We start from the raw sequence: 18,193 nt of genomic DNA on the forward strand, positions 1-18,193 counted from the left end.
CTTACATTCTACATCTTGTATTTGATCATATCATAACAACCTGTTCTCTTTAACTACTGGACTCGCTATGTGTTATCCTGTGTCCAGTGCCTAAGAGCTCGTTAATTACCTAAACTATATCTCCATAGGTCTTGTTAATTACCCGTCTCCTGTCTCAGAGGACCTTGTTAATAACTTGTACAGTCTCTCTAAAGAGGTCCTAACAACACATTAAAATTAAAGATGCTTTTCTTTTAGCACCTGTCAAGTGCTGTAAATTGAGAAATTTTCACATCAGTTTATTAGCCTACAGTAGTTTTTATGGATTTTTTTTTTTTTTGGCTTGTTTTCTTTTCTCAACAGATTCTCTGTGTATCTCAATCTCTCAGCTCAAAATAATAATAACTTAGCAAAGTTTGTCCTTTTCTGTCAGGGCTTTTTTTGTTTTCAATTTTGAAGTCTATAAATATCAATTTGCATTAGTAAGTTAGCAAAAGGACAGCATGGTTGGTATCTTCAAATTAACCCATTGGGAGATGTACCAATTAATGAGAGCTATTATAATGAGTATTAGGATGACAAAAGGTAAAAAAGTTTCAAGTCGTATCTGGGGAGTTAAGCATAAAAGTTCTAGTTAGTGTTAAGGGAACTAATCACATCACATATTTCAGGCTCCCAGTCATCCCTTCATTAGTTACATTCTGTAAATCCCTGGGCACTAATGGATTAATGGCTCTAAAAATCATCTCAAAAGTTTTTGTTTTCTGTCTCATAAATGAAGCTACAAACTGTCAGCTGTGTAAAAAAGATTTATAGGCTGCCATGAATAACAGGCAGATTATCTTTAACATTAGACAAATATGGACAAAGAGTAAACACTGCTATTAAAATAAACCTTATGTGGGGTGAGGTTTATTAAACCAAAGACTGTGCTTTAAATTTAAATAGGAAAAAAAATGTAAGGAAAATTATAAAAATGATGGCTTTAAAACTATGAATAAGGTCTTTTCTTTACAATGATTTGTTTACTATAACTTTGAAAAATAAATACATAAGTCTATTTTTTAATGGGCATATTATACAACTTCATAATAATCATTACATGCTCAAAAGCCTGTGGTGATTTTTGCTGTGAAAATTAGAAACATATTTAAATATGTACTCTAGGTAACTTTTTTTTTTTTTTTGCGGCTTCTAAGAAAGGCACGTTATAATCATCAAAGATACTGGAAAAGACCCTGATGCTGGGAAAGACTGAAGGGGAAGGGGACGACAGAGGATGAGATGGGTGGATGGCATCATCGACTCAATGGACATAAATTTGAGTAAACTCCAGGAGTCGGTGATGGACAAGGAGGCCTGGCGTGCTGCAGTCCATGGGGTCGTAAAGAGTTGGACACAACTGAGAGACTGAACTGAACTGATACTACTATGCAAAATTGTAAAGTTTGTATGATAAATATGAGATCTTGATCTCAGACATTATGCACTGCCCTAAAAAATAACTGGCTTAAGCTCAGAGCTAAGAAGTGGACAGATTCTTCCACAGCAAATATTGCAAAGGCAAACACAGGCATACACACAAGGATACTAGGAATGGTATTATACAATACACCATTAAGTTGTCATAGCACAACTAAGAGTCTGTTTACATGGTTTTCACAACTACAGTAAGGCAGAAAATAATGAAGGGAAAGCAGGTTCTTTGTGCAGGTCTTAAAGAGGATGTTCCCAAAACAAAATTCTCTGGTAAAAATATCTCCCATAAGGTCTTGCTCGTCAATGAGCTGCCTCTAACCTCAAACAGCACTAGCTCATCCTACAGAGTAGGCTTATGTTCTTGACTATATTTTTTTAATTTCAGAATAAGACATACACTACAAATTTTTTCCTTGTATGAATGACTTCCCTTAACCAGGAGGAATTCTTCAGTCCTTAACTGGAACCTCAGAAGAATACACATCACAAATCGAGGTTCTCTTCAATTTCTTACAGGTAGTGTACAAACACAAGCATGTTTTTTAAATGTTGTTCATCACGACTGATGCCTAGGTGTCACCTGAATCCTAAAAATCAATCCATCCACAGATGCCATAAATACTCAACAGTCAGACCTTTCTGCTTGCTCTTCAATGCCTACTACAATTAGTTGTTTCTTAGCCATTCAACCAAATATATACTCCTCTCCACATCCCTGTTTCAGTCAAGCTGATCTCCTCACTGATCCCTCTACTTACTTAGGGCCCTGCAGACAAAGCTAACATGACTAAACTGTCTCTTCAACTATGAGTTTACCAGCACAACTCCTGATTCCTGTTCATATGTAAGTATTTACTGAACTTTTATGAAATAGGCGATGTAATTCAGATCAACAATTTTTAAGCCTGAGAATCAGCAGGAAGTCTTTTTTTCTAACACTGACTTTTATTTCTGGGCTTACCCACTGAAGATTCTAATTTAGCCTTGCAGTAGGACTCAACTAAGATTTAAGCAGAACAAAACAAAAAAACCCCAGGTGCTCCTGACAGTCAGCACTGAGGATGAGCAGTGATCTCGGTGCTGCGCGCATGTGCTCAGTCGTGTCTGACTCTCTGTGACCCCACGGACTGTTGCCCACGGGCTTCTCCGTCCCTGGGGTTTTCCAGGCAAGAATACTGGAGTGGGTTACCATTTCCTTCTCCAGGGCATCCTCCCGATCCAGGGATCTAACCTGCCTCTCCTGCACTGGCAGGCGGATTCTTGACCTCTGAGCCATCTGGAAAGCCCCTGGGTGCTGCAGGCACCCCCAAAAGAAGATACAGCACAACTGTTCAGTAGTTTACACAGGTTAGTCGGGAAAACTAAAACCGAGACAGAATAAACAGTGTTCGGCAATTACATTCTATATCAGAATTCCACAGAAGGGAACACTATGTTATCAATCAAGATAGGATTAAACAGTTTTCAACATCAAGGATAGTCTGAGGACGCTCAGAGACGAGTGAAGAGTGCATTCCACAGCTGAGCCAAGGAACGGAACTGGCAGGCTTAGAGACCTCAGGGTAGAGAGGTGCAATAAGGAAATGAACCCACCTGGAACAGAAAGGTGAAGTACAGTAAAAGAAAAGCTCAATAGTTAAGAAAAGCCTAAAACACAGTAATCCTTGACTATCAGAAACAGAAGTTTGGATCTGGTGTTGCAAACCAGTGACGTTGAAAGTGTTTTGAATTAGGCTTCCTTAAACAGAACGAGTGGAGATGGAAATGGCAACCCACTCCAGTGTTCTTGCCTGGAGAATCCCAGGGACGGGGGAGCCTGGTGGGCTGCCGTCTATGGGGTCGCACAGAGCCGGACACGACTGAAGCGACTTAGTAGTAGTAGTAGTAAACAGAAGCAGCATTATGACCTAAATTCTAAATAATGATGCTACGTGCTATAATACATAAATGCAAACATCACAGTAATTTAATATTCTGAAAATTTATTATTCACAACAAGGTTCAGTAGTTGTTGTTGTTTATGAAGTGGCCTTCCACATGCATTCAGGAACCCTATCTATGGCTCTCCACAGACCTCCATCTAGTTAGTACAGGTTCAGCAGATTATCTGTGTAAAGGGTCAAGTAATAAATATTTTTGACTTTGTGGGTCATACAGTTTCTGTCATAACTACTCAACTCTACTATTACAGCACAAAAGCATCCATAAACAAATGGGCAAGTTGCAGTCCAATAAGACCTTATTTCCAAAAAACAGGCAGCAAGCCAGATTTAGCTCACAAGCCTAGTTTGCCAACCTTCTGTCCAGGGTATGGTGGAAGCGAGGAATATGGAGGGCTGTATAGGAGGTTTTCATGCACTAGCCCTAAAACTGGTGTACAATCACCCCCTGGTATCTGTAGGGTATTGGTTCTAAGACTCCAGACTATTCCACTCTCTAGATGTTCAAGCCTCTTATATAAAAATGCCTAGTATTTGCATGTAACCTACACACATCCTTCCTGTATAGTTTAAATGATCTCTAGATTACTTATAACACTCAACACAATGTTCAGTGCTATGTGAATAGCTGTAAATACTGTATAAATGGCTGCCAGCAAGCAGCAAGTTCAAGTTTTACTTTCTGGAACTTTCTAGAATTTTTTCCCCCAAATATTTTTGACCCGAGATTGCTCGATTCCATGGATGCAAACCCAGGGATATGGAGGACAGACCATTCTTCTTTTCCAGAACTTGGTTACCTGTCCCCACCTAAGGGAACAGTCTAGCTGTGACTCTCTCCTTTAAACAAACAAACAAAAAAAGCAAATCTGCTTTGGTGAACATATCTATTTCCACTTTCCAGAGGGAAAACAGCCCAGTGTTGAAGAATTAGTCATGAACAAATTATTGAAAATGGTATAACACACACTCAGGAATATTGGTTTTTGTAAAGTTAAATACTGCTGATGTAAAAATACCACTTTTTTGAAAAAAAAAAAAATTATTTAACTGTAGGGTTAATCACCTAACATTAGCTGATACTGATGCTGCTAAACCACCTGTGACTTGTAATTAAAAACAGGAGCAGCAGCAATTTTAGAACACAAACACCACCAATAGTTAACTGATAAAACATTCTTCTGGAAACGGTAAGAATTCCAGCTACACTTTCACATACACGTCTAGCAGGACTTCTACAGCACATCAAGCGTTAGACTGTTATCCAGACTCCCTAGAGCTGGCATCCAGGACACACACACCACTGTGCAGCCAAGCCCAGTACTCTTCTCTGGGTCTGCAGCTAAGCCATGTTTCTTAACTGGCTGCACTCAGGCTAGGCCATGACTGAACACTGCCCAGTGGAACACCAGCGGAACAAGTAATGGGCACCACTGCCAGGCCAGGCATATGAAGACATCCACGTGATCCTCCACTCTTTTTCTCTGCTGCACAGCCTTGGGGGACGCACATTAAACAGCAGTATTACAAAGGAAGGAGCCTGGTTCCTGAGCAACCGTGTGGAGCCAAGAAACAGGATGGAACAAAGCACTCACGTGTCACGATAAGGAGGGATAAACTTTTACTGGAACAAGCCAATGAGATCTAAGGTTGTTTATTGCAGCTGGTAACCTATCCTAACTATTATAATACGGAATTCTTAACAAACTTCAGAAATGTGCCAGTCAGAATATGAATATTACATTTTAATAGTCCTTTAAGACTCATTTGGATTTCTAATCATCTCTTGTTGTTGTTGTCTGATTCTTTTGCATCCCGTGGACTGTAGCCCACCAGGCTGCTACGTCCATGGGATTTCCCAAGCAAGAATACTGGAGTGGAATCATGTTTAGTTGTAAATAAACATACACACATCTCCATTTATAGATCTGTTGCTGGTCTATCAGAAAGACCTTCACAGGCCACACTGAGCTGGAAGCAGGGGGCTAAGGGGATGAGGGGATGATACTAGTATTTTAGGAAATCCATCTGCTATACCATATTCATTTATTCAAAACCTGCTTTCCAATACCTGCTACCTACTATTACGCTGGAGATTAAGGGTTAAAAGATGAATGAAAAGGAGGCTCTGTCATCATGTTGTTCATGGAGTTGAGAGGGGCAGAGCGGTCGGATTAGTGAACAGGGGGATGCCCACAGGAAGGCAGGCCTAGGGAAGACCGGGCTGCAGCATAAGAACAGTTACTTCTGTTCAGAGAAGTGGGCGTAGGTAAGAGGAAAGAGACTGAGAATTAGCAATTCCGGGGAAAGGGATTTCAAAGAGCCCTACTCTTTGTTGAAGTAACCCAACAAAGCTAGCTCACTTCCTCTCTCAGTTTTACCTACGACTATGGAATCTATTCCAAGAACAGAAGCAAAATGCAGTAACTTTTGTGATTACCAGCTGATTTCTTCAGCTCGACTTTACTTACAAACAAATAAAAACTCTAACTTTCAAGAAAGTGTTCCTTAGTACTTAGTACAATTTTTTTGGCATAAGGAAAATTCTCCAGTTGTGATCACACACATTATCCAGCCAGAGGGTAACAATATGGTTCCCACGTATCTGAGATCACAGGGAACCAGTTTACTCAAAGAACAAAATTCAGTTCCACACCTATGTATTTCAATCTTCACTTTGTTCGGCTTTCTCACAGACATCGGTCACAGGCATCCCGAAGACTCTGTAAAGAGATCTATTTAGCGTTACTGGGAAAAAAATAATTCACAGCATGTGTCGTAGTGATGCGAGTCTATAGTTTCAAAAGTGCATTTGGTTTAGATGTTAAGGTAAGAAATCGAAAATGTCCCATATAACTGAGGAATGCTACTGGAAGGAAAAATATGAACAGACCAAACTATCTTAACTATATCCTTTCTGACTCCACTTGAGACAAAGTTGCTTTCCAAAAATTAGAACTGCACTATCTTCCTAGATCTATTTATAGTCAATCCTTCTATTAATTTACCTCTAAAAGACGCTTGCTCCTTGGAAGAGAAGCTATGACAAACCTAGACAGTGTATTAAAAAGAGACATCACCTTGCTGACAAAGGTCAGTACAGTCAAAACTGATTTTTCCAGTAGTCATGTACAATGTGACAGCTGGTCCATAAAGATGGCTGAGTGCTGAAGAATTGATGCTTTTGAATTATGGTGCTGGAGAAGAGTCTTTAGAGTCCCTTGAACTGCAAGGAGATCAAACCAGTCCATCCTAAAGGAAATCAGTCCTGAATATTCATTGGAAGGACTGATGCTGAAGCTGAAGCTCCAATACTTTGGCCACCTGATGCAAAGAGCTGACTCATTGGAAAAGACCCTGATACTGAGAAAGACTGAAGCAAAAGAAGGGGGCGGCAGAGGGTGAGATAATTAGATAGCATCACTGACCCAAAGGACATGAATTTGAGGAAGCTACAGGAGTTAGCAGAGGACAGAGGAACGTGGTGGGCTACAGTCCATGGGGTCACAAAGAATTGGACATGACTTAGTGACGAAACAACAACAAACCCCTTTACCGCAAATGTTTTCCATTTACCACAAAGATGGTTTGTGACATAAAAAGAGTAACTTCGAAGGAATCTACACGTTTTTGTCTTCATAGTTGGCATCTTATGAGTATCAAGAAGAGAAAATTTTTAAATGAAAAAAACCTATTTTTTTTCACTACTTGCAAACATTTTATACATGTATCATCTTGCTGTTGTTCAGTCACCAGTTGTGTCTGACTCTTGCAATCCCATGGACTGCGGCGTAACAGGCTTCCCTGTCCTTAACTCTCTCTCAAGAGTTTGTCCATTGAGTCGGTGATGCCATTCAACCATCTCAACCTCTACTGTCCCTTCTCCTCCTGCCCTCCATCTTTCCCAGCATCTGAGTCTTTTCCAATGAGACAGCTCTTCACATCAGGTGGCCAAAGTATTGGAGCTTCAGCATCAGTCCTTCCAGTGAATATTCAGGGTTGATTTCCTTTAGGATTACAATTCTAATTTTGATAGACACCAAATTAATACTGAAGTAACCCAAAACAAAGCAAAACGCCACACTCACTTTTAAAACATTGATTTTTAAGTTCATGTAAACAGGCAAGTATAAGGCAATTAAAAATTTGAGGACACCTATTTTTCCACATTCTGCCATAATTTAAAAATCATTTTCCTACCATGTCCCATTGTTTTCACTTTTATTTGACTCTAAAATTATGTAAATTACCCAGTCTCTAAGTTATCTCAGATAGTTCTTGGCAATAACTTTGTCCAAAAAAAGTTCAGCTGAGGGAGAAAAAAGCAACTGCATTTCTATCTACCTCTGTAGTTTCTAACGCAATATGTGAAGTACAGCATGCAAAATAAAAAACTGAAATGTTTGAGAACAGCATATCAAAACCACGGACTTCTCAATAAAATATTAATACCATATGATAAAAACATATTTCTTTGAAGTATAGTCTATAAAGAAAACTGAACAATACTTTCCAAAGCTACAGTGAATACCCATTTATTTTGATAAAAGAAGACGAAAGAAATACTAGCTTTCCCTGGAAAACTCTAAATGCATGTTTTAAGAGATCAGAAGACAGGCAGGAGATCACAAGCCTAAAAGGGCGATTATTAGCACTATTTTCTGTTTATAGTGGGACAAAACAAAGCAACATTCTTGAACAAAATATGACACGGCACTGTATAAAACGTAACAGCAACCACTGTTTATGGGTTCCCTATTTGGGGCCTGGCTTTATGCCACATACTTTATCATTTATCGTCCCCCAATCCTACTGAGAACGTCTCATTTTCCTTATTTCAAAGACAGAGATGTGGAAGTTGAGAGAGGTCACAGAGCCACTGAGGAGGTTTCTCACTGGAGTCTGACCACCACATGTTCTTGCCTCAGGAACGTCTATGTTTTACGGCAAACAGTCTACCATGCTCCTCCATGATAGCTGCACAAGATTCCAATAGATCCATCTTATTTTTTGCTTGAGGTTTCCTTAATCAGCTATCCCACCATTCACTTCTGCAAAATGCATCATCTTACTTAAGCCATACAGTTCCAATCTGTACTAAGGAATTAGAAAAGTACTATTAACATAACTGAAAACTCAAGGATTTTGACAGTCTAAACCTTATCATGATAGATTATTTCTATAAGTCATCATTACAGATACTCTGTGATGTATTTATAGTACCCCCAAGGTTCACTGGATTCCAATAAACATTACTCCAAATAGCCATTTAATAAGGATGTATGTGCATGCTAAGTCGCTTCAGTCATGTTCAACTCTTCGTGACCCTACTGGCAGTAGCCTGCCAGGCTCTGCTGTTCACAGAATTTTCCAGGCAAAAAAGCGCTGAGTGGGCTGCCACGCCCTCCTCCAGGGTATCTTCCAGACCCAGGGACTGAACCCACATCTCTTCAGTCTCCTGCACTGGCAGGAGCATCCTTTACCACACCCTTGCCCCTGGGAAGCCCTTAATAAGGACCGTCATCACCCACAAAGAAACCACGGGCTTCCAAGGATACAGAAACATAACAGACTTCAAGTCCATGGGGTCACAAACAGTTAGACAAGATTGAGCAACTAACGTTTTCACAAAAACCATTAATACTTAACTTAAGCCAGTATTTCTTAAAGAATAGTCCATAGGCTGCTACTGGTTCACAACCAATCAATGAAAAATAACATCTAGAAACCCAACTCATCACTTAAGATTTCTGGCTTGAATTAGCACCCACTGGTGATTCCCTCTCACCACACCTCATCAAAAGCTACGTAGTTTTCTCCATAAGTTTCTGAGAGTTTCTGGCCAGCGTTAAGTAGAAAGAAATATAATGCGGTGGGGATTAAGAATCTTTTATCCTTCTAAGATAAAAAGTTCAGTTCCAAAGATGTACACACCGCCTGGCTCCAAAATTAATTATGAAAACAAGATTAGCATTTTTCTCAAATAAAGTGAAAGGAATTTAAAAAGGGTATTTGATACTTTCAAGTAGAATATTTTCCAGAATAGCACAACTTCCCCACATTTAAGCTTACCTTGAAGATGGCATAATATTTGAAGCCCTGAATTTTGTTGTAAACGGATTAGTTGACTCATAATCAAAATAGTCCTGCCGGTGCTCACTAAACGCATTAGGTGATTTCAAGTCACACGGGCTTTCGGCTCCCCCGCTGTTAAGTTTATCAGATCGTCTGTCTTTTTTTCCAGTCACTCTCTCAAAGAGGCTGACTTTCTCCCTTTTTTCTCTCTTGTTTTCTTTTCTTACTTCAATTGATTTTGAAAATAAATTCACGCTGCTGTCCCATGATTCACTGCTTTCTTCAAATGGATTTTTCTTCCTTGGCAGTGTTGCAAACTTTTGGGGTAATGAAGCAGTCACATTTGTAAATGGGTCATTTTGTCTTCCGAAAGACGATTCACCTTCATCCACACTGCTGTCAGGCTGGTTCATTTTAGAAGTATCAAAGCTTAATGTTCTTCTGTGTGGAGATTTGAGACTTCCTGCAAACAATTTTGTAGTTAGTACATAATCAGTGACACATTATATCACACTATTTGACACATCCTGTGTGCATATTGCTGGTTTTAGAATGAGAGCAATTAGCTATTTAAAGATATTAACCTTTTAAAATAAGCAAGGAAAACAATCTTAAAATGCTAAGGTACAGCAGTATGTACGCTAATAACAATTAGTATATTGCTGGACTATTAGTAACTTACTCAGCTCAGAACGAAACAATCACATAAACAAATTATAATGTCAAAACTAAAGGTTCTGCTCAGCATTATAGTGCTATAGAAATTCTCACTGTTTTTTCATCAGTAGTATTAAGTTTACTTTCTTACTTCTGAACAATAAGATTCTTTTTTAGGAAAATTCTGATGAAATGGAATATTCATTTATGTTTCAGGCTTCTGAGACAGGAGAAATGACAGTTAAAAAAAAAAACAAAAAACAAAACCAGGCCATGAAAAGAGACCAAGGCTCATCTAATTCTATAAATACAGTATTGAATTCAGACCAGCTCTGTCTTTAAACTTACCAATTTTCAGTATAGTAGGTACTCAATAAATATCTGATGACTAATTTAGGAAATGCTAGCAAGAAACCTCAATTTGTTACTAATTTTAGAAGTCAAACTTTAAAAATTAGGAAGGTAGTTCAGATCACACAGGACCAACCAGAAAGAACGCATACATCACTTACCACTTTCCGGAACTGCTCCAAAGGAATCTATCTGGCGGCCAAGAAGATGCGTTTGAGCAACGGTGCCAGACTTCAGCTTCTCCGAGCATATGTGGGCCCCAGTTAAATCAGACATTGAATGTGCTGAAGAGAGTCGCTGAGGACCCAAAAGGAAAGGCTTTTTTGGTTTAGATTTCATCTGTATTTCACTACTTGAAAATTCAGTATGGGCATCAGGCATGTGAGAACTTGGAATGATTGCAGAAGATGTATCAGAAAAGGTCCCATCATTTTTTCTACCTTTCATCTTATCTTTTAATTTTGCAAAAGGAGATCTTGTTTTGTCCTTCATTGATAAGTCAAACATACTTGCTGTCATATTGTTCCTCATAAATTGAATATTGACCTTTATCTCACCCCTGTTTTTGGCTCTTTTTCCTTGTTTGGATTCTAATCTAAACCACCTTAAAGAGAAGGAAAAACTGGGTTGTAATATGTAATGAAGAGAGGATTATCGAGCTCTGTTGTACACAAATTGCTTTTTAGGTAAAGTTACTCTACATCAAGGCAGTCCAAGCACTGAAGGAGCAACTGTCGCAAGAGTGTTTCTGGTTTTATTCATGGCTTCATTTAAAAAAACAGGGAGGTCTCTGCCATGTATCACGTGCAGAAGGAACCAGTCTTTTTTGCAAAGCTATTTAGACAACTTTTTCTTTCATGATTTGAAAATCACGCATCAAAATTTCTTACCAATAATAGCTATTATGTTTCCTTCTAGTCCAAATGTGGCTCATGGCTGAAGAATATTTTTTAGCATTAAGACACTGAGGTAGAGCCCCTGAAATAATTCATCAATACATACTATTTTTGAACACCATAAAATAATAAATAACAATCAAACTTTTAATGAAATAATATTCAGCCTCTGAGCCAAAATAGTTCTGTAAAAGCTATTAAAAGAATTTTGTTAACATGGGAGACTACTCCATACAGTTTGCTCATCATGAAAATTGCTTACGATGTAAATTGTGTGCGTGTGCACTAAGTCACTTCTGTCGTGTCTGACTCTGCCACGCCATGGACTGTTGCCCGACAGGCTCCTCTGTCCACGGAATTCTCCAGGCAAGAATACTGGAGTGGCTTGCCATGCCCTCCTCCAGAGGATCTTCCCCACTCAGGGATCGAAGCTGTGTTTCCTGCAGCTTCTACATGGCAGGTGGATTCTTTACTGCTGAGCCAATGGGGAAGCCCAAAGTGTAATTTAGATTTATATAAAATGGGTCAAAGCCTCTTCCTGAATAAAATATGCAAAATAAGTAAAATGCAAGAAGTGACAAATGGTAATAAATCTTGTAAAGCATTTTTAAAGAAAAAAAGAAAGCTTAAGTGCTTCCTCTTAGAATCTCTGTTTCAATAACTTGCTACTGTGACTATGCCAAATAAAACTTATTTTAACTGGACCCAAAAGTTATGCTTTTAGTCACTTGAGTGAATTACACTGCCCATTTTCAAATGATGTGTAAAATGCAAAATTTATTTTGGTTTATTTACAGTATTTTTATCCATGAAAACTTCTCCAGTTGTTGGTGTCATAAACGGTCATTCTACAGGGCAAACAGCCAAAAAAACTACAAACTCCAGCAGAGATAAGAGTCCCTACAATGTTTTCACATTACTTAAACAATGAAGAATAATATCCATTTCTGCAGACAGGTCATTATTTAAATACAGCTCTGCATGTGTTAAATTTTCTTAAATAACTCAGATCTAATTTTACAGAAGACACCAGAAGAAGCTACATTTACTATCAAGTGAGACACTATAGTTTCAAAGATCTTTCCAGGCAAAAGAAAACTGGCACATAATATATATGTGTGTGTGTGTGTGTGTGTGTGTGTGTGTGCATGTGTGTGCGTGTGTGTGTATACCAGCTACATCTTAGAAAGTAACATGCAAGTGAAATATTTTCAATTTAATCAGTTAAGGTCTAGCTGCATCAAAACAAGCAACTTTTAAAAAACAGAAAGTCTTATAACAGAAAGCCTTAACCTGAGACCCTAAATAGAGAAAACCCTTTATCTGAGGCAAATGGTGAAATGTGAAGACTCAGAGACTAGAAATAAAAAGTGACAGCAATAAACTCTGTGGAATAGAGAACCTTCAACAACACAAAGCTGAACACTCACAAAGCCTGAAAGCAAAGCAAGGTTATATACCCAATTATTAACTCACAGTTTTGGAAAACAGAGCATTTTCAGAGGAGGGGCGGTGGGGGGTGGGTCACGAATCCTTCTGGTGGATGACCCATAAGAGACGCTCTGCTAATATTGCAGGTTATTCAGAAAATAGGAGAGTCCACTTTGCAAGAAAATGTGCCCCCTCCCCAAACAAAACAGAACCAAACAACACCACCAAGTATGTCAGATCTGTGTATGTAACAAAGCATAACAAATCTGAGGGGAAAAAAAATCAATAACAGAATTTTAGTCCAAAATCCTTATTTCACAAAAGAAGAAACTCAGGCACAGAGGCTAAGCAGCTTCTTCATGTCAGACTGGAGTCAACAAGGAAAACAGACTAAAGCTGACCAGTTAACAGCTGCATGAAAATAGTAGTTCTTTTGTATTTAATGAACCACATATATGTTAATAAGGTTAAAGGCATACCAGGTTGTACATCACAGGACACTGTATTTAATCAGGAGACTCAATCACAAGGGCAACATAGGTTTTGTCTTGCCGGAGTGTAAGCTTCTTGAAGGCAATTTTCCTTGCACTAAATAAATGTTTACTGAATTTTCACTTCTAGAGTGACATATTTCATATTCTTAAAACGACAACACTACAACTCTGTGTATGTCTGTGTGTATGTTGCACCATTTTGTTCTCTGGTTAAGAAAAGCTGAAGATTTAGGTAAGCTTTAATGGATAAAAGCAAGTCAGTGTTTGAATATAAACTCTTAACTACAGTGTTTTCCATCCTTCTTGACCAAAAAGAGTAAAACACAGACAAAAAAAAACCCCAAGACCCAACAGCAAAGAACTTTAACAAACATACCCACTTAAAATATAGGCATGACAAATAACTCTAGCTGCTTTGTTTGGAAAGTGATATAACAGGGAAGTCTTAATGAGACCTTCAAGAATCATTCCAGAGATAGCACTTGTTTTCCCTGGCTTCTAAAAAGATAAAAGGAAGACACAGCATTTGAGGTTTAGTGGATTAATGCTGATTTTATTTTTTCACCTCTGGAGTGCTAGATTTAAACTGTATATGGCCTCTGTTCAATTTTTGAGTGGGCACAGATCCATGTTCAAAAACCACCACACATGTGGGAACTATTCCCAAGCAATTGGTGCTGTGTGGTCAGAAATGGGACAAGATTGGCAGGAAGGGTGCCAGAGGCCAGGACGCAGGTGCACCACACAGCCGCACACACAAGTCCTAAAACCTGCATATGTTTGAGCCATACCTAACTTAGGGGCTCGGATGGTTATTACTGTTCATGAGCATTAAAAACAAACAAAAAAATCAACATCGCCCACTTCTGCTGTTAAAAAAAAAAAATCAATCGATACAACATAATAGCATAAACAATTTACCATTCTATTATTAAGTACTGTACTGTTTTCTTAAATCTTGTGCCCGAACCAGCCCAGATGCCCATTAAAACGGGAGATACAGAAAAGTTCTCTTTCCAGGTCCCACTCATCAAAGTGTTCTGGCTCAGGCCCTTTATCCCTCTCCTTGAAAGAAGGAAAAAAGCTTTTAATTTCAAGGTATAAAAATAAATCAAATGATACTTTTAGCCACCACACTTCTTTGCTTATCATGGAAGACAAGCTGTAAATCCTTGTCTTTAGTGTCAAGAGCAGAAAGTGTCACACCCAGCAGTTCCATGGGACTTCCAAATCAGCTGGTCGCCTTCATCACCCATACCCATTTTCTAAAAAGCACTTGGGAATCTGCTGACAAGGCTCAGCAATGTGCAGAATATTAAATATCTTTCTTGCAATACACCGGTAGCTCAAGTCTGTCTCTTACTGGGCCATATGTATAGTTGTGCTGCAAAAGGAAGCTATTAACTATATTAAAAACTAGAAATATTACAAGTAAAGAGATCTCATCAAATATGTGGTCTCCATTTATCCACAAAGAAAATATTAGGGATTTAATAACCTGAAAATCACTTTGAATGCAATAACATCACAAGCGCTGTTGATAACATTTAAACGCATTTTCCTCCCCAAAAGTCCTAATCCGTTCTTTTTTAGTAGCCAATAGAGAATTTCTGTAGGGAGACAACGATATTAGAGTATTGCTTACAGCCAAATTTATTGTAACTGTGATGCTGCCAAAGATAAGGAGTAAAACAAGAAGAAACTTTAAAAGTGTATTCCATCTTCAGAATCCCTGGGTTCACAGTCGGGCCTACTTTCATTTGGAACATTTATATTTCAGAGAAGGCCTGCAGCATATCATTCATTAACGTTAAAAGTACTTTAAATGCAGTATCAAATTTGAAGATGCAATAAACTTAAAAAGTTTACATTCAAAACACTTCCAAATATTATTTAGTAAGGTCATCCAAAATTGGCAATTTGCAATAAATTAGTCAGTGATTTCAGTTTAAATTTGATGAAGAACTCCTCAGAGGTAATTGAATGCTACTTCATAGGTATCAACCAGTATTATTAAAATCACTGATATATATTCAACTTTACACTTTATTTAAACCATTTTCTCTCCTTCTAAAATATTTTCATCTCTTCAGTTTCCTCTGGCATTCCTAGCATTACTTATCTCTCTACCCTTTACCTTACATATATTAAACCTTTAGGTCCTTAGGTAAAGACCTGATTAAAAAACATTTTCCCAATGAAAGTAAAAATTTCAATCAAGATAAGTCTGAAGGAAGGTAGGTATAGAAAAAACATGACATGGTTGTTTTAAAATATAAGAAAATAACATGATCTTCAAGAAAGTTTTTAAAAGCATAAATAAGTATCAGTTATAACAGCAAAGCTATTTTTGAAATGTGACATCCCCTTATAAATTCAACCTATATTTTTCTACCATTACTTCCATCCACTTCAAACATTCTTTCAGACTAGAGTAATTATAAGTTTAAGAAAGGGGTATCACTCTCTCAGAAAACATACTATTTTTCAATTTACGCAATAATATCCTAGTTTTAACTTATATTATGGTTTTTTTAAGTTAGAATATATCTAACCCAAGTTTGGAAGTCATATTAAAAAGTCCATGTTTTTACTGAATATGTCATTTCATCACAAGAATTTAACCAGTTTCCAATCTGATAGCATTTAATACAGTCTAAACACACTGGCTTTGCAGAACTAACTTTGAAGTAACTATGTTCAAGAATGAGGATGTCTATACATACTTTTAAAACTTTTTTCTTTTAATATCTTTAAACTCCACCACGATGTACTGACCCTGAAATCTGAGCTAAAATAAAAGCCAACTCTGTTTACAATGCTGAAATAAAATATTGAGTTCTAAATTGGGTAATTCACCACTTGACAGCTTCAGAGTTCAACTACAAAATAAATTTAAATATATATATATATATATATAAAAGAGGGCATATTGGCAGATTTACTTTTCTGATGTTCCATTTTCTGAAAATTGTAATGTTTAAAAATTGTAATAATTTAAATTGATCAACAACACTGCGGCCCAGTCCTCTTATAAGTAGTGAAACAATGTTAATTTACTTAAAATCCTGAGCAAAATATTCAATTATTGAAGAGGTTCACCTCAAACGAGAGTAATGGATCATTAAAGACTCCACCTAAAAAAAAAATGTGTCTTCACAGGGGCTATTTTTACCTCAGATTTATGCAAATATGGTGCTTAAAACTGGGTCATATTTCAGTCCAAAAACCAATGCCCCAAGTAGACAAATAATTTCCAAGAACAGAAATTCCATTCAGGTAATAGCTAAGCTCCCCCCCAATTCAAAATAAATTACATAACTTACTCTGTTTTCCTTCTTTGTTTGTCCTCAAAGATGTCATTGAGATTGATGGCCACCTGCCCTAAAAACTTATCCAGACCCACCAGGGACCTGTGCATAACTATGAGGAAAAGGATGTATTTCTCTGGATTCCCCTGCATTAGCAGCCCAGGTAGCTCAAAAGAGGCCTCTTCCTTCCAGACTGGCTCAAGGGTTTTCTCAGCTACAGAGGTGGAGTACTTTTCCTTTCCCAGCTGAATTATAGTGTATGTGTCATTGGTGCCACTTTTGCCTTTTGGCTTCAGATCTTTGGCTTGGAGCACGGTGACCTGCACATGGGTCGGAAACCACTTTTGGGCTTGCTCGGAGAGCATCATTCTGTCCTTTTTCTCTGCACCGAGTTCACCAGCGCAGGAAGAGCCCCTCCCGCAGGGAGAGCCTGATGCCTTGATCACTGCATCCTAAGGGCACTTAACGGAGGCAGGCAAACTCACAGCTGCCCGACTCCCTCTAGGGCTGAGGTCCAAACGCCCGGCTGGGGCAGCCCGGGGGCACGGCTGTTCTGCGGTGCTGGTGGTGGGAAGGGGTCCCCTTTCCTCTGGAGAAGCACAGGGGCCCAGCATCACCTGGCCGCGCCGTCCAGGCCTCGCGTCCGCACCTCCACGCTCCGCCGCCCCCCCGCCTCGCCCCGGGACGGGCCCTCGGCAGCGGCGGGCGGCTCCCGGGCCTGCCGGGCACCGGAGGCCCGGCCGCCAAGGCCCCGGCGGAGGGCGGCGGAGGAAAGGAGTGCGCCCCCACGCCCTAATTCTCAGCCCCCGGCCTCCCGCCGGCCTCCTCGCAACCGGGCCGCCGGCCTCCCGCCTCCTCCGCGCCTCCCGCTCGCCCTGCGCGAGTCCGCGCGGGCCCAGCCGGGCTCCTCCTCCCGACCCCGGTAATACGAACCGCCGCCGGCTCGCGCGGCCTCGCTCCCTCTAGCAAACCTCTCCCTCCTCCTCCCCCGCGCCTCGGCTCCTCCTCTCGGGCGGGCGTGGGGGCGGGGGCCGATCGCCCGGGGCGGGGTGTGGTGGGGGGGCGGGAGTGGAGTGAGACCTGGGGAGGGGGGCCCCGGCTGCCTCGGCGCGAGAGGACCGCGGGGCGGCGGGCGGCGGGCTGCAGGGCGGTGGGCGCGCGGCTCGACCTCGCCGGGCCGGCGGCTCCTAGCACCGAGCGGGCGGCGCCGGCACTTCCGGGTTCGCCTTCTCCATGTCGGTCTCGAGAATGCGACGGGGCGGGGCCGGGCGGGGCCGGGCGGGGCCCCGGGGTCAAGGGTCAGCACCGCCCCGGTTGCCTTGGTGACTGGGGGCGTGCCTCGCGGGAGCCCGGGAGAGCTCGGCACCGGTATATTGAGTGTTCGTCCTGCTGGTTCGCGCCAGCTTGGGGCTTGGCATTGCGCTGGGTGCTGGGGACGTGGGAACCTGCAGGAGCTGGCAGTTGCGGGGCGGGGAGGCTGGGGGGGTGAGGGGTGGTTGGCGGGCCTCCGGGAGACCAATCCGAGAAGAGGCAGCCAAGGCCCGGAGCCTGCCCGGTCTTGGGAGAGACCCATTTTCGAT

At 40.4% G+C, this 18,193-nt stretch overlaps 1 protein-coding gene across 3 annotated transcripts in view; it reads right to left on the bottom strand.

Moving 5' to 3' along the window:
* The window catches only part of RAB11FIP2 (RAB11 family interacting protein 2), a 43,753-nt gene extending 25,876 nt beyond the window's left edge, over positions 1 to 17,877 (bottom strand). For all 3 annotated transcript variants that reach the window (XM_069567723.1, XM_069567721.1, XM_069567722.1), the window contains exons 1-3: positions 16,629 to 17,877; positions 10,643 to 11,085; positions 9,471 to 9,936 (exon numbers count right to left, since the gene is read on the bottom strand). In XM_069567723.1, coding sequence (XP_069423824.1) covers positions 9,471 to 9,936; positions 10,643 to 11,085; positions 16,629 to 16,981 — 1,262 coding nt within the window. In that variant the 5' untranslated portion in view covers positions 16,982 to 17,877. The remainder of the gene's footprint in view (positions 1 to 9,470; positions 9,937 to 10,642; positions 11,086 to 16,628) is intronic.
* Positions 17,878 to 18,193: the final 316 nt, after the last annotated feature.

This window comes from Ovis canadensis, chromosome 22, assembly GCF_042477335.2.
Source record: "Ovis canadensis isolate MfBH-ARS-UI-01 breed Bighorn chromosome 22, ARS-UI_OviCan_v2, whole genome shotgun sequence".
In the NCBI taxonomy this organism is placed as follows: Eukaryota; Metazoa; Chordata; class Mammalia; order Artiodactyla; family Bovidae; genus Ovis; species Ovis canadensis.